This window comes from Rhipicephalus sanguineus, chromosome 1 (genome assembly GCF_013339695.2).
Source record: "Rhipicephalus sanguineus isolate Rsan-2018 chromosome 1, BIME_Rsan_1.4, whole genome shotgun sequence".
In the NCBI taxonomy this organism is placed as follows: Eukaryota; Metazoa; Arthropoda; class Arachnida; order Ixodida; family Ixodidae; genus Rhipicephalus; species Rhipicephalus sanguineus.
In genome coordinates, this window is record NC_051176.1 from 312,744,484 (window position 1) to 312,760,415 (window position 15,932).

A 15,932-nucleotide genomic window follows, 5' to 3' on the forward strand; every position below is an offset into this window, starting at 1 on the left:
GAAATGCATGGACTGCGACAGCGAGCAAAGAGTTTACTAAGGAAGTGGATAACACGTTTGGTATATGAAAAGTTCGGCGAGTTGGTGTTGGTTCATAAGGAAAAGGGGGGCGCGAATAAAATGGCACACAAGAAAAGATTGACACAGGACGACGCGCTACTAGCAACTGCGTTTTAAATATGTTTTTTCCTGAATAAAGAAGTCAGTTGCTAGTAGCGCGTCGTCCTGTGTCAATCTTTCCTTGTGTGCCGTTTTATTCGCGCCCCCCTTTTCATTATGAACATGTTTGGTTTGTGTTCTACGAAGCTCTTCCAGCTCAACAAAACTGGGGCAGCTGCGAAGACTGAGGAAACAGCATAGCTGGCCTTTTTGCCTCAATTCCCTTCACAATGTGTGAGTTGGTACTCCATGATCAACGCTTCTTGCGCAAGATTTCTTAGACAACGGACGAAACAGACGCCCGTCCATGTCTGTTTCGTCCGTTGTCTAAGAAATATTGCGCAAAAAGTGTTGCTCAATTCCCTCTCCCACCCCCTTGCTATAGCGCACTATACACGGCTATGAAATGGTTTATCCTCTCTCCTGCCAGCTACGCATTCGTATAGTTCCCATAAATGCTTGTAATCTGTGGTGGGGCTTGCCCAATTCTTGTGGCGCAGACCCGCCAACTGTGTTTTACAGCCCACGGTTTACGGCCAACTGCGCTATTAAAAACCCTTGATGAGGAGTCAACAGCTGCTTTCCTCCCTTCCTGGTAAAGCAAATCTGTTCCAACCACTTGCCATGGGCACTGGGGGAGTGGAGTCTGAAGGAACACTTGCCACTAGATGGTGTGCTGTGCAGGATGGGCATCTGCTCACACATGTTCCAATGCCCTGGCTGATTCATGGCCACCACGAAGACTCCCGTGCCATTGCTCGGCATCTCACAATTCGCTATGTCCGCGGCCTATAGGTGGGGCGCGATGAAGACCAACATGGCGGTTCGGTGGAGGATACCGAGCGAGTAGGAGGGCATGGAAGCGTATTATAGAGCATGTTTTTTCAAATGTGCGACACCACGCCGCTTTCTATACGCGACATGGTGATTCACATTGAAATGGATCAAAATTATGTACATAATGGGAGGGAGATGAGTACAAATTTGTAGCACCACCATTAATGTGGTAGCGAAGACGAATGAAGCTGGCTCAGCCCGATTTGCGAGCTTCGTTCTCCGCTAAACTGACCCGCTCGTGTCTGCAGATCTGGCGACGACGCACCCCTACCAATTAAACAGCGGTTCGTTATTTAATGTGGCTCGTGCACGTGGTGCATTGGAAGGTGTGGCAGGCAGTTTTCAAAGAGTAAGGCACCATCTGTGCTATACATGACGCTTTGTCACTCTCAAAGACAAACTGCTTCAAGCTGTAATGTGCTCAAGGAATTATCTCTCGGCCATTCGAGGAGTTTTAAACTTGAATGACTTGTTGGAGCTCGTGACTATAATGTTAGGATTTGTTTGATTTATCATGAGCATTAACCCTTTGTTGGACAGCGGGACATATACGTCCCACTTATTATTCCACGCTCTCGGCGCCCTAGCTCTTTGAGAGAGCTCATGCAATCACATACAAGCCACTAGCGCCATCTATTGAGTATGCTAGAACATTCTGTATGCAATTTCGTGGCGTTTCCACTAGGTGGAAGCACGCAACAAGGCAAGAAGCAGTTTTTGTTTTTTCACTTGCGCGTTGCAGTTTTTCGGTGTTTTTGTGAGGTTCTTTCAAGCAAGAAAAAAATGTCTGGTGAGTAAATCTTGTCTTTCTTGCACTTCAGTAACCACTTACAAACAACTAGCAGGTATATTTTGTGATGTTTAGCAGTGCATAGATAAACGGAACCTGTTTTACGAATAGTAGTGGGAATCACCTGTTCCACGTTAGGCTTAGCGTTGCGCAGCAATAGCGTGGGGGCAGCTCGGTCCATACTGATTGCTACTTTTCTTTTTTTATTAAGATAACAAGAAACGTCTCACTGCTGAAGAAGCACTTGAATTATTCTGGAGCTTGCCAGAGAACTCTAACAACAGTGATGATGAAGAGTTCGAAAGCAGTGAAGATGAAGTTTGGGATCTACCACCCGATGAGTCCAGCGAGAACGAGAGTGATGTTGAAAACGCTCCCCCCGCTTCGTCGAGCATGCTGAAGAAAAGACGGCGTCCACCATATGCAGGCAAAAGAAAGAAAAAAAGGAAAAGTGCTGTTTCGAAAGCCGACACTGAAAATGATTCAGAAGGACCTCAGTGGGATACGTCGACTGTTTGTATGCCTACGCCTACGAATCACAGCTTCACGATCTCCCAAAGACTCAGTCCGACAATCACTGCCCTTGACGCGTTCTCCTTGTATTTCGATAATGAGGTGTTGGACCATATTCTAGAACAGACAAATCTCTATGCTGAACAGACACAGCGAAAGGGATGGGTGCCGCTGACACGCGATGAGCTTGAAGCTTACATTGGGATGCTGATCCTTATGAGCGTCAACCGCATGCATCAACTTCAAATGTACTGGTCTTCCGATAGCTTTTTCTACGTGAATGAAATTGCCAAAGTGATGACATACAAGCGGTTTCAGATGATATGCAATTGTCTTCATCTGAACGACAACGACAAAATGCCAGGCTATGGTGACAAAGATTTTGATCGCGCATATAAAGTGCGTCCTTTGATCAACATGATGAACAAAAAGTTTCAGACGGAGTACAGCCCATCGACACATGTTGCAGTTGATGAAAGCATGATTTTGTTCAAAGGACGCTCAAGCTTGAAGCAATACATGCCTATGAAGCCCAAGATAAAGAGGGGCTACAAGGTATGGTCCCTCGCAGACTCCGAAACGGGCTACCTGCTCCAGTTTCAACTCTACGAGGGGAAAAACGCTCAAAAACCACTTGACCGCACATTAGGTGAGCATATTGTTCTCTCACTAGCAGATGGTGTCGTGCCCACTGGTTCTCAGTTGTTTTTCGATAATTTTTTTTCATCAACAAAACTTTTGCAAGAATTGCGGGACATAGGCATTTTTGCCTGCGGAACTTTCCGTACAAACAAGAAAGACCTTCCGCCTGAGGTGAAAACTGACAACAAGATGGACAGGGGTTCATACTTGTGGCGAAGAAAGCGGGACGTCATTGCCTACCAGTGGAGGGACACAAAGAATGTCCACCTGATGTCCAATTACCACGAACCAGAATGTCGCGTCGATGTTCAAAGGACGCTGCCGAATGGCAAAAAAATATCAGTGGAGTGCCCTCAGGTGGTCAAAGATTATAATGCATGGATGGGTGGCGTCGACAAGTTCGATCAAAAGAGGAATGCCTACCCTGCAGACCGGCGGTCTAAGCGATGGTGGAGTAGAATTTTCTACTTCATTCTTGATGCGGCGATTGTCAACGCATTTATACAAGCCAACTCCATCGAGAATGTTGGATACCTTCACTTCCGCCTCAAGCTTGGCAGACAACTCATCGCACAAAGGAGCTTCCGCAAGCCTCGGAGGACCATCACTGCCTTCAAGAATAAGCGAGGCAAGAGCAACGGTCGCGCGATGACTGGTGTTCCGGATGAGAGTCGGTTCTCCGGAAACACTCACCACCCAAGCTTCACAGGCACGCGACGGCGGTGCCGCTCAACCAGCAAAAGAGAAGTCCGCACGAGGTATATGTGCAAAGTGTGCAATGTTCCGCTGTGTGCAACTTGCTTCGCACCATTTCACAAGAAAGTGTGAACTGCCTCAAGTGGACAGCGGGACATATGAGTCCCACTTTATCGAAGTGACCTAAGTGGACAGTGGGACATATAGGTCCCACTTTTTTCTTTGCAATAAAACACTTCTCGACTTTCAGATTTGTTTTCTTGGGATCAAGAAGTGATAAATAGCTCACTAAAAATGTTTTAAACATGATAACTTTTGTTCCCTCGTTGTGTCCAACAAAGGGTTAAGGCTCGGGTCTTAAATGGTCCACCGGTTTCCGCACCATTCATTCTAAAAACAAAGATACGCAAGAGAAAGAACCAGGCCTGCGCCGAGCACACATCACAATCACAGCGAAGGAGCGGCCTTTCTAGAGCCCGTTCTAAACTCTCTTGGTTCGACTACTGCAAGCACAGTTTCAAGGTGCGCCATCAATCGTCATAATTTTGCGAAGTACGGAAGCACCCACTTCTGTAGAATCCAAGAAGCGAGGTACCACTACACATATGCAAAGCATTGTGTGCACTTCGTTGATGCTGTGGCTGATGATGATGAAGAATTACAGCTGAGCCCTTTTTAATGGTTGGAATCTTTAAACCACCCACTTGTTAGGCAATTTACATTGCGAGATGCTTGGATATTTCACTCTTCTAGCACGATATATAACCTTGCCCGGAATGACGCCTGTATAGGGTCTTTTTTGCGAAAGAGTTTCAAGCACCGGCGTGGCTCTATGGTAGGATACTCGACGGCCACGCAGAGGGCCTGTGTTCAAATCCCGCTCGATCCTGAATATCTTTTCTCATTGCGCGCCATAGCGGATACCGGCGGCGGCGAAGAACTACGCCTGCCGGCGGTTGTGATCTCGTAGCAACTTTCGAAGTAAAAAATATGTGTCTATATCTTCCGCACAGTTCCACCTAAAGAGGTATAGTCGCGCTCAATATGACTTGCAACGCGGGAGCGCGTTGCCTCACGAGTTAAAAGACTGCGCATGACTTCCACTATCCCTTATTTCCAAAACTAAACGCTTTTCTCGAACTCGGGGACGATTACAGTTAAGAAAGTACCATTTAGTTGCTGAAATGAGAGCAAGTTGAAGCCATGCGCAACCTTTGAACTCATGAGGCTACGCGCTCCCGTGTTGCAAGTCATATTGAGCGCGACTGTACCTTATTGCAGTGATCGAGGTATATGCCAGTAATATTCACAACAGAAACTGCGTGGAGCTTGTGACAGAGCTTTTCTTTTTCAAGTCCTTGCAGTTTTGTTAGGACATATAGAGTTTCATTGGGTCAGGGGTGGGGCGGGGCGGGTGGCAGAAATTATGAAGTGTTTAGGTGGTACTTACGTATATTTAAGCTTACCTTAACAATACTGCAAAACCTGATTCGACCTACATGATTTCCGAAAATCATACAATTGTGTGGTGCTCTGAGATCAGGAAAATAGGGGATATTCATAATGCTTGATGATCCGGCAACACTGGGCGCGTCCGCCATTTTTTGTTGGGAGCCGTCGCGGAATCGTCTGCTAGCATCTGCATAAGGAGAGGCAACGGAGAGGCTGAGCCGCAGTCGACGGCGAAGCTTTCAGACCAAGAAAACGCGGCTGTTTCTTTCGTCATTTAGCGCCGAACGGTCATCGGACCTCACTGTGCTGCCACAAATCGACGAGCCCTCAATGTCGGAGCTCTGCGCGCTTAAAAACTCACCCTGACGGAAGCTGCAAGAGGCGCACCGCTTCGCAAAGCCGAACTGCTGTTCTCTAGTGGCGTGCGCTTCCGATCTGAGGTCGGCGTTCAAGAAAAATGTTCGTTGCAGAGGAGGTGGCACTGTCAAGCTTCTAAGATAACCCTGCACTGCAATACATCTCCAATGTATTTCCCACTGTGATTTTATATACGCGTCATAAACACTCGTCAGATATCGACACCACCTTGTTTCTGCGCAAGCTGTGCAACGCTGTGCTGCTTTCCTCGGCTCATTTTTTTAGCCGCAAGTATCTCTACACCCTCCGCAGTAGCGTCTGTTGTTTTTTTCGAAATAAACAAGGCATGGACATGTGCATTAGCTGTGCGCCACAAACCAAACACAAATGCTGATCGCGCGTTTCAACTTCGTACAAAGAGAGCCGCCCAAATAATGCTCTTTTTACATGCACCCTGGTTGTTTATGTTTTGTGGTCGCAATATACCGTGCGGGTTTAGTATTGTCATTCTGGCTTTCTTGAACGCTATACGTGTGTGTTCATTCACATATCTTCTGAAAATATTGCGCTCTTTGCTTTCGCATGCCACGGAGGTGCCCATAACTGCGCCATGACCTCCCTGGTTATGCAGGGAGGCGCGCGAGCGCCCGCGATCAGATGAAACATGAGTGCGACCGAACCATCTACTGTACGGCTCCGTTAATCTTTGCTACGTGGGATGGCCTCCGAGACTGCGCGCCGGCGGGTTTCTCTCCGGCCGTCCCAATCGCACGGAAAGAGTGTTATTGCAGACGTGGGCGTGGCCCGCTCCTCCTCCGCACCAACGGCGCTCGCTACTGAAAGTCGGATAAAGCTCGGCTCGGCTTGCGTGAGGCGAGGAGAAAATGGTTTTGCGCTTTTATATAACCTCCCGTTGATTTGGAAACGTCAGGTCAATCTGTACAAGAGGCAAAGTGCATGCGGGGGTCTATTTTTTTCAAATGCGCTTTTTTTTCTGTAGATATGCGCCTCCTATATTAGAGCACAAGTGCGATGCCTCTCCAAGAGATCCGCATGTGCTGGAAACGCACTACGAAGTTTGCGGGCTGCATTCTATGGGGGTGCTGGCGAAGGAGATAGAAATTACGCATCACCTCCCCCTACGGGCAACCATGGTGGGATGCGAAAGCATCGCGGGGGGTGCGCAATCGAGTTTCCGTTTCTCTTATGTGACTTATGAGACGGTGGTTGTCGAGGCGTTTGAATTACCTCTTGCCAACGCTGACGTTTACGTTCGGCTTCCCGAGCCTTCCTCTGCTCCGCGGCGGTGGAGCTGCCGCTGCAACTAGCGCCGACGTTGAGGTTGTTCATGACGTTTCGCACACCGCTGCACAGAGAGAGAATGACGGAAGCACAGCGAACACGCACTTTCGAAGGTTCGAGATTCGCTTGCCGGCGTTGCCGTTTACGTTCAGCTTCGCAGGCGTCCATAGCGCAGTTGCAAAGGAGAGTGCAACGCTTGCCAGCGTTGCCGTTTACGTTCAGCTTCGCGAGCGTCCATAGCGCCGTTGCGAAGAAGAGTGCAACGGGAATGTAAAGAATGAGGTGCGGACCGTCACTTTGATTCATGTACGGTGCAATGAAGGAAGGAGCCTTGCACGATAAGGCTGGTAAGCAACACATATTATCAAGCAGAAACAACCTTCGAAGACAATACACGCGTAACAGATATCCCCCAAATACCCTTCAAACGAAAAGGTCAATAAGCGTGGAATGTCCTAGAGTGATGCGCTCACATTCGTTGACGTCCTGCTCACGCCCCGGGTAGCGAGTTTGTAATATGCAGAGCGCTCAACGCATGGCAACGGCAGCGGCGCGCTATTGGCTGCGCGCACGCAGGGACGCCGCTGCGGACTCCGGCTAGCAACGGCCGCCACGACGAGACGACGCGCTCTCCTTCTCGGGGTGAATTCGCGGGAATTTTAAATGGTGAACGCGGCCGCCGGGCCCCGTGGAATTTTCTTCGCCGCTTGTGAACTGCTACTGCTCTCTCGTTGACCGGAGACGCCGTCGTCGCCGTAGGGTTCGACTGTGCTTTGTGCATTTTGTTTTGTTATAACGGTGAACACGTTCGCCCATGAACATTTGTGTTGTCGCCACTGTCTTTTGTGCATTGGCGCTGCAGCAAGATGCGATCGGCCGTTGTGTTCTACTGTGCGTTTACGCTTTTTTTGCTTTTTTTAACAGTGAACACGCTCGCCCTTGAATATCTGTGCTGTCTGCTGTGTCTTTTGAGCCCTCGCGTGTTGTCCCAAGACATAATCGTTGTTGTGTTGGACTGATTGCTTTTGTTTATTTTTTTAGCGCTGAACACGCTTTCACGTGAATATATGTGTTGTCGCCAGTGTTTTTTGTGATCTCCCGTTGTCGGAAGATGTGATCGCCGTGGGTTCGAGTGTGCGTTGTGTTTTTTTAATTATTTTTTTTTTCGCGGCTGTTCTTGCCAACGCATTTCGCAGCCCTGAAACGCCGGTGTTGTACGGCTATGACCACAGAAAACAGCGCATGTGAGACGTCGGCGCGCCGCACGATCGAATGCGTTGAAGACAATGACAGTTGATCGCCTGACGTTGACGTGGTTCGGGCGAACATCACTGATGAACAAGACGCCTGCAGCTGTGTAGAATATTACGGCTTGAAGACAAACACATCGTGGGTTGTAGACTTCGTGAAGTCAACAGCAAGGTGTGAAAGGTAATACAAAAATGGTGTTTCATAACTTCAAAAATAACTTGCGGCACCTTCCGTGGTAATAACTTTATGCTTTGGGGATAATGTCCAATGATGAGCCGTCTCAATTAGGTCGTATTATGTGTGCCTTCGCCGCCCTTATACGTGGCGTAAGCGGCTGGCGAAACAAAATCGAAAAAGTGCCGCAGCCACATAAGTAATTGTGTTCTAGTTATTTTCCTATCTTATGGCGTAGGTACCATAAGATGGGAAAGTAATCAGAGCAATCAGAACGCAATGTGAACCAAAGCTACATTATGGTTTCGCCACGAAAGTATTCCACAAACCTGCACATTTGGCCATACTCACTTAGGTCACCAACTTAAACCTCAGAGAAAGATCATACAAGTACATCCGATGCTTCCTAACGAATAGGAAGGTTACATCCAACATGGGGTAACTCGAGTCTGAGGTGAGGAGCAGGGGCGTAGCCAGAAATTCTTTTCGGGGGGATTCAACCATACTTTATGTATGTTCGTGCGTGCGTTTGTATGTGCGCGTGCATACATACGCAAGCAAAACTGAAAAATTTTTGGAGGGGGGGGGTTGAACACCCCCAACCCCCCCCCCCCCCTGGCTACGCCCCTGGTGAGGAGCATGGACAGTTTAGTTACACCTCAGGGCTCCATGATAACGCTCGTGCTCTTAATCTCATTATGACAGGATTGTCACAAAAACGTGAAGACATCGAAGGAATCAATCGCTCCGTATACATGGATGATGTTGCCATATGGATCTCGCAAGGCAGTGATGGGTAAATGGAACAGAAGTTACAGGAAGTGGTAGATAAAGTGGAAGTCTACCTCACAGGCACTAGGCTTTAATTTTCACCAGAGAAATCAGAACTCCTTTACAGACCCATACTTAACTGCAGGTGGCTCAAGAGATACATCAAAGAGAGAGAGTGCGAGCAGATACAGACTTGCGCGAAAAACGTGGGGGGCATCCCCATCATTGAACAAGTTAGGGTCCTTGTACTCAACATTGAGTCGAAGCGAACTAACAGCAATGCTTTTATAAAAATAGTGTCTAAGGTCACTAAGGCAACTGGCTGATCAGGAGAATCACAAACAAGTATCACGGGATGAAGGAGGCTAGCATTCTTAGGCTTAAATGGAACAAGACAGAAAAGGACAAAATCAGTATATTCGTAAGGAAAGCTTTTAAACAGGCCCTAGGCTTGCCCGAAAGCACCAGCATAGAGAGATTAACGCACCTGGGCATGCATAGCCCCTTAGAAAGATTGACTGAAGCTCAGTTGGAAAGAATTGCCAGCACCTGGACTGACAGAACATAGTTAAATTACAAACAATAGCGAGCAAGGACCCAAGGTTGCATCGGCCAGAGATTGGGAGCCAGATTGACATTGCAAATTTACAAAAAAAAGAAATACACACAAAATTCAATTAGGGCAGTAGAACGAGCACACATAATACGACCTAATTGACAGGGGCGTCGCCAAGGGGGGGTGGGTTGGGGGTTCAACTCCCCCCCCCCGAAATTTTTCAGTTTTGCTTGCGTATATAGGCACGCACACATACAAACGCACGCACGAACATACATAAAGTATGGTTCAACCCCCCCCCCCCCCGCGAAAAAAATTTTTGGCTACGCCCCTGCTAATTGAGACGGCTCATCATTAGACATTATCCCCAAAGCATGAAGTTAAATTACCACGGAAGGTGCCGCAAGTTATTTTTGAAGTTATGAAACACCATTTTTGTATTACCTTTCACACCTTGCTGTTGACTTCACGAAGTCTACAACCCACGATGTGTTTGTCTTCAAGCCGTAATATTCTACACAGCTGCAGGCGTCTTGTTCATCAGTGATGTTCGCCCGAACCACGTCAACGTCAGGCGATCAACTGTCATTGTCTTCAACGCATTCGATCGTGCGGCGCGCCGACGTCTCACATGCGCTGTTTTCCGTGGTCATAGCCGTACAACACCGGAGTTTCAGGGCTGCGAAATGCGTTGGCAAGAACAGCCGCGAAAAAAAAATAATAATAATAAAAAAGACGCCAGGCCTGCGCTGAGACCGCAGCACAGTCACAGCGAAAGCTGGAAGAGCGGCGTTTCTAGAGCCCGTTGTAAGCTCTTTTGGGGCTACAATACAAGTACACTAGAAAGGTACCCACTACGCCATAAATCACAATTTTGGTGAAGTTGGGAAGCACCTACTAAGCCAATATTCGTCATTCTGCGGAGAAGCGAGGCACCAGCTACACCTCTGTAAGGCATTATGTGCACTTTGTTGACGCGACGACTGATGACGATGAAGAATTATGGCTCAGCCCTTTGTAATGGGTTGGAAGCTTTAAACGGCCCACCAGTTATGTAATTTGCATTGGGTGACGCCCGGTCGCTATTTCCCTCTCCCGTCATACTGTTAACATACGTTGACGCGGGAGAGAGACGGGGGGGGGGGGCGAAGAACTTTACTCAGACCCCGAGGAAATGGATCATGCGCTTATGGGCTTCCTTGGCAACCAATACAAGTGCACTTGCGAGGAACCCACTACGCTCTAAATCATTGTAATTTTACTGAGACCCCGAGGAAATGGATCATGCGCTTATGGGTTTCCTTGGCAACCAATACAAGTGCACTTGCGAGGAACCCACTACGCTATAAATTATTGTAATTTTTGAGAAGTAGGGCAGCAGGCACTGTGCCAATTTTCGTCATTCTACGGAGAGCCGCGATACCTGCTAAACGCATGTAACGCATTATGCGCACTCTGTTGATGCTGTGCCTGATGACGACGAAGAATTATGGCAGAGCCCTGTAATGGGTTGGAAGCAAGGAGGTTTAAACCTCCTTGGTTGGAAGCATTCACAACCTACTCGTTGCGCAATTCGCATTGTGTGACGCATGGGGACAGAATTCGCGTTGTGCGACGCTTGGTGCTTATTTTACTCTTCTACCACGCTATATTGCATATGCTAATGTGGGTTCTCCCCGACATGAAGCCTGTATAGGACCTTTTTGCAAAGCAGTTTCAAGCACCGGCATGGCTCAGAGGTTGAATACTGGGCTCCCACGCAGAGGGCCCAGGTTCGAACCTCGTTCCATCCTGTAAGTTTTTTCTTATTTCGTTTTTTTTTCTTATTTCGAGCGATACTGGTTACGGACACTGGCGGCGGCGGCGGCGGCGGCGGCGGCGGCGGCGGACAACTACGGCGCCAAAAACGGCCGGTGAAATGATCTCATAACAGCTTTCGCTGTAAAAAACACAACGCACACTCGAACCCGCGGCGATCACGTCTTGCGACAACGGGAGATTACAAAAAACACTGGCGACAACACATATATTCACGTGAAAGCGTGTTCAGCGTTAAAAAAATAAACAAAAGCAATCAGTCCAACACAACAACGATTATGTCTTGCGACAACACGCGAGGGCTCAAAAGACACAGCAGACAGCACAGATATTCAAGGGCGAGCGTGTTCACTGTTAAAAAAAGAAAAAAAAGCGTAAACGCACAGTAGAACACAACGGCCGATCGCATCTTGCCGCAGCGCCAAGGCACAAAAGACAGTGGCGACAACACAAATGTTCATGGGCGAACGTGTTCACCGTTATAACAAAACAAAATGCACAAAGCACAGTCGAACCCTACGGCAACGACGGCGTCTTCGGTCAACGCGAGAGCAGTAGCAGTTCACAAGCGGCGACGAAAATTCCACGGGGCCCGGCGGCCGCGTTCACCGTTTAAAATACCCGCGAAAGGCACCCCGAGAAGGAGAGTGTGTCGTCTCGTCGTGGCGGCCGTTGCTAGGCGGAGTCCGCAGCGGCGTCCCTTTGTGCGCGCAGCCAATAGCGCGCCGCTGCTGTTGTCATGCGATGAGCGCTCTGCATATTGCAAACTCGCTCCCGGGTAAACGTCTGCAGCACAGCAGGCCGACGGTCGACCGTCTCAGCAGATAGACGGGACGTAGCGGCGCGGCTAGGTGAGCAGCAGGGTGAGTGGTGGTGGACCACGTGTTCAGGCAGGCAGACCGGAACCAGCAAGCGCAGGAAAGAAGCAGGCAGGAACCGGCCAGGTACCGGGCAGGACACGGACACCTTGGTCACCAGCGCCCGCAGGAGCGCGACCCGTCAGGAGGCTGCCCAGCGGTTGACCCGGGTAGCCCTCACGAAACGTGGCCTCTCGAGCGCTGTGCCTCCGTGGCCACTCCCGCCAGCTCCTTGCTTCTTCTTCCTTTTTTCTTCGCCACCACCACCACGCGCCCCATTTTTGTCCGCAACGTGTCGCATTCCTCGCTGCTGTCCTCGTCTTCACTATTTCACCACACTACCCCTCACTCAAGAAAGTTGATTCACTTGAAACAACTTTGCGCTGTATAGTCGGCTTGCAGAATGAGGACGTGTTTCACTGTCGCACAAAAGACACAGGACACAGTTCTTAACATCGTTCACGCATCACAAGAGGTCACACACGCGTTCACAAAGGATGTAACAGAAATATTTACATATATACAGACGATAACAAGGAGCTACGATGCTCGGCTTAAGTAGTCGGCTCCTATGTTGTCACTGCCTTTGATGTACTCTGTAGTAAAGTCGTACTCCATGATTAACAAACTCCAGCGTAGCACCCTGTTGTTCGCATGCTTAGCGGAATTGATGTAGGAAAGGGGTTCGTGATCTGTTTGTAATAAGAAGCGCTTGCCATAGAGAAAGACGTGAAACTTTTGTATGGCCCAGACAAGGGCAAGGCCTTCCCGTTCAATAGTAGAGTAGCGTGCTTCTCTTGGCAGTAGCTTCCTACTCGCATATGCGACCGGGTGTAGAACTCCATCGTGACGTTGCAGTAAGACAGCTCCGAGGCTTGTCGATGATGCGTCTGTACGTAGTACAAACGGCTGCTCTAAATCTGGAGAGCGCAGAATCGGCTTAGCAGAAAGCAAGTGTCGTAGTTTGTCGAATGCTTCCTGATGACGCGCCTCCCAGAGGAGCTTGTTGGGTGCTCGTTTGCGGGTCAGTTCTGTGAGAGGTGCCGACACTGCAGAATAATTTGGCACAAAGTCTAGGTAGTATCCGGTAAGGCCGAGGAATGAACGGATTTCCTTCTTGGTAGTCGGCCTCTTAGCGGCTTCGATTTTCTCCAGCGTCTCTATCTGTGGACATAATATGCCGTGGCCAACAATATGTCCCAGAAATTTCACAGAAGTGAAGCCAACTTCACATTTGGATGGTTTGATGGTTAGGCCAGCGTTCTTGAGTTGTTGGAAGAATCGTTGGAGGGTATGGACGTGTTCCTCCCATGTTTCTGTGGCAATCAATACGTCATCAAAGTAGTGGTAGATATGAGGAATACCGTGCACTGCTTTCCTCATCAACCGTGTAAAAACAGCTGGCGCAGTTTTTATACCGAACGGCATGAAGCAGAACTGATACAAGCCCGATGATGATTGAAAAGCGGTCATATATTTGCTCTCCGGCTGCATTGGTACCTGCCAATACCCTTTGGCCCTTTGGTGAAGTCGAACTTCGAAAAGTAACGACTCTTTCCCAACTTGGCGAACATCATGTCTACTCTTGGTATTGGCTCGTTGTCCATGATGACCACTCGATTTCATTGCCTGAAATCAATGCACAACCGCATGCTGCCATCTTTTTTCTTCACTACTACTACCGGCGACTGGTATGGTGAGTGCGACGGTTCAATGATACCTTGCGTGAGCATTTCTTGTACTTCATCTTCTATAGCCTTTTCGACCGCAAAAGGTACCGGATATTGACGGACATGCACTGGTGAGTCAGTGGTAAGTCTTAGCTGGCATCTACGAGATGCGTCTTTCCAGGTAAATCCGAGAATATGTCTTGAAATGTACGCAACGCTTCCTTAGCTTCGGCGCTTTGTTCCACCAGCAACTCCGTGTCGATTTTCACGTCCTGGTATGTTTCTTTCCGCTTCAGTACAATACACGGAGGGTCATTCTTCTCCATGTTTTCGCGAGAGCTGAAAGCGGCAGCAGCTCGATGTTCTGCCGGCGATGATGAGTCGCCTGAGTCTCTCTCCTCGTACTTTTTGAGTAAGTTGATATGGAAAGTACTTTTGCGCGTGCCCAAGTCAATGACGAAGTCACTGTCGCTTCTCTTCTCAGTGATGGCGAAGGGTCCTTTCCACGTCAAGATGAGCTTGTTGTTTTCTGAAGGCAGCAAAAGCAGCACTTTGTCTCCCACGGAAAGGTGCCGTGTCTTCGCCTTGCGATCATAGTATTGTTTCTGCGTAGCCTTCGGTCTTCGAAGCACCTCATGGGCGAGTTGGCACGTCTCGTGCAGCCGTTCTTGCAGCTCGACAACGTAGCCGTAGGTCGTCTTTGTCTTTTTATCCAATTGTCTTCTTGACCAAAGCTCCTTTAGTATAGCCATTGGTCCTCTGACGTAGCGGCCGTACAGGAGATCAAAAGGGGAGAAACCCAAACTCGTCTGTGGGACTTCTCGGTACGCGATCAAAAATGGGGCCAAGTAGCGATCCCAATTTTTGGGGCTTTCTTGGCACATTCGTCGGATCATTTGTTTTAACGTTCCGTTAAAGCGTTCCACTAGGCCATTTGCCATTGGGTGGTAAGGCGTCGATGGTAGTTGTTTAAAGGAAAGCAGGCGGCTTAACTCCTTCATCAGTTGCGAGGTGAATTGGGTACCTCGGTTAGTAACTATTTCCCGTGGGATTCCAACGCGGGAAAACATCTCAAGCAACGCCTCGGCGATCCTCTCAGTATCAATACTTGGCAGAGCAACCGCGTCTGGGTAACGCGTTGCAAAGTCAACCATTGTTAAAACATATCGATTGCCATTGGCCGATCTAGGCGATAGCGGACCGACGATATCGATTGCGACGCGCTGGAATGGCGTATTGATGATTGGCATGTTCCCAAGAGGCACGCGTCCTACCAGGTGCTTTGGAATGGTCCTCTGGCAAATGTCGCACGACTTCACGTACCGCGTGACATCAGCTTGCATGCCAGGCCAGTAAAACTCTTCCGAAACCCTGTCCGCAGTCCGCTTGGTCCCTTGGTGTCCGGAAAGGATGCCTTCGTGTGCGATCCTCAAAACGGATGCTCGAAGGTCCTTCGGCACAACCAGTTGCTCCACTTCTCTATTTGTAGCGGACTTATACCGCCTGAAGAGAAGGTCGTTGATGAGGACGAAGGTGGCAGTGGTAGATCGCGTCGTTCTGGTCTTGCCCACGTCCGCGAAGCAACCGCTGAGACTTTGATCGTCCTTCTGCAGCACCGCCAATGCATCGGGATCAATGTCTAATGGGCTGGCGACGGCTACTGGCAACTTTGGCGATTTTCGTGAAGTAGATCGCGACACAGCAGCCACGTCACTGTCACGAACGTAGTCATCCTTTTCCCTCTCATACGAGTCGTAATTTATTCCTTCTTTTGCATCCGGCGGGGTCGACTTCTTGGTGTCATCTTTGTTTTCAGGTAGCACGAGAGAAGGGTAATCATTGTGAATATTGCCCAGTACCACATCATAGAGTGGTTGCTCCATGCATACGGCAAGTACTATGCCCTTGAAAAAGGGGCAGTCAATCTCCACTCTTGCTTCTGGAAGATAATGGGCGGAACTGTTTAATAAATAGACAGTTCGCGTTTCTCCAGTGAACTTATTGGTTGGAACGAGTGCGCGCTTTACCACGACAGTGTCACAACCGGTATCTCTCAGTGCGGTTACGGTTTGCCCTTCTAGACACCC

The 15,932-nt window shown here is 48.9% G+C and overlaps 2 protein-coding genes across 4 annotated transcripts in view; both read left to right on the top strand.

The window, feature by feature from the left end:
- LOC119379438 (coiled-coil domain-containing protein 125) overlaps positions 1-15,932 on the top strand; it is a 258,527-nt gene that overhangs the window by 18,851 nt on the left and 223,744 nt on the right. The window lies entirely within an intron of this gene.
- Positions 1,464-3,886, top strand: LOC119379437 (piggyBac transposable element-derived protein 4-like). The gene is made up of 2 exons (XM_037648747.2): positions 1,464-1,786; positions 1,998-3,886. Exons 1-2 carry the CDS (start codon positions 1,639-1,641, stop codon positions 3,767-3,769), a joined length of 1,920 nt encoding a protein of 639 aa, XP_037504675.1. The 5' UTR covers positions 1,464-1,638; the 3' UTR covers positions 3,770-3,886.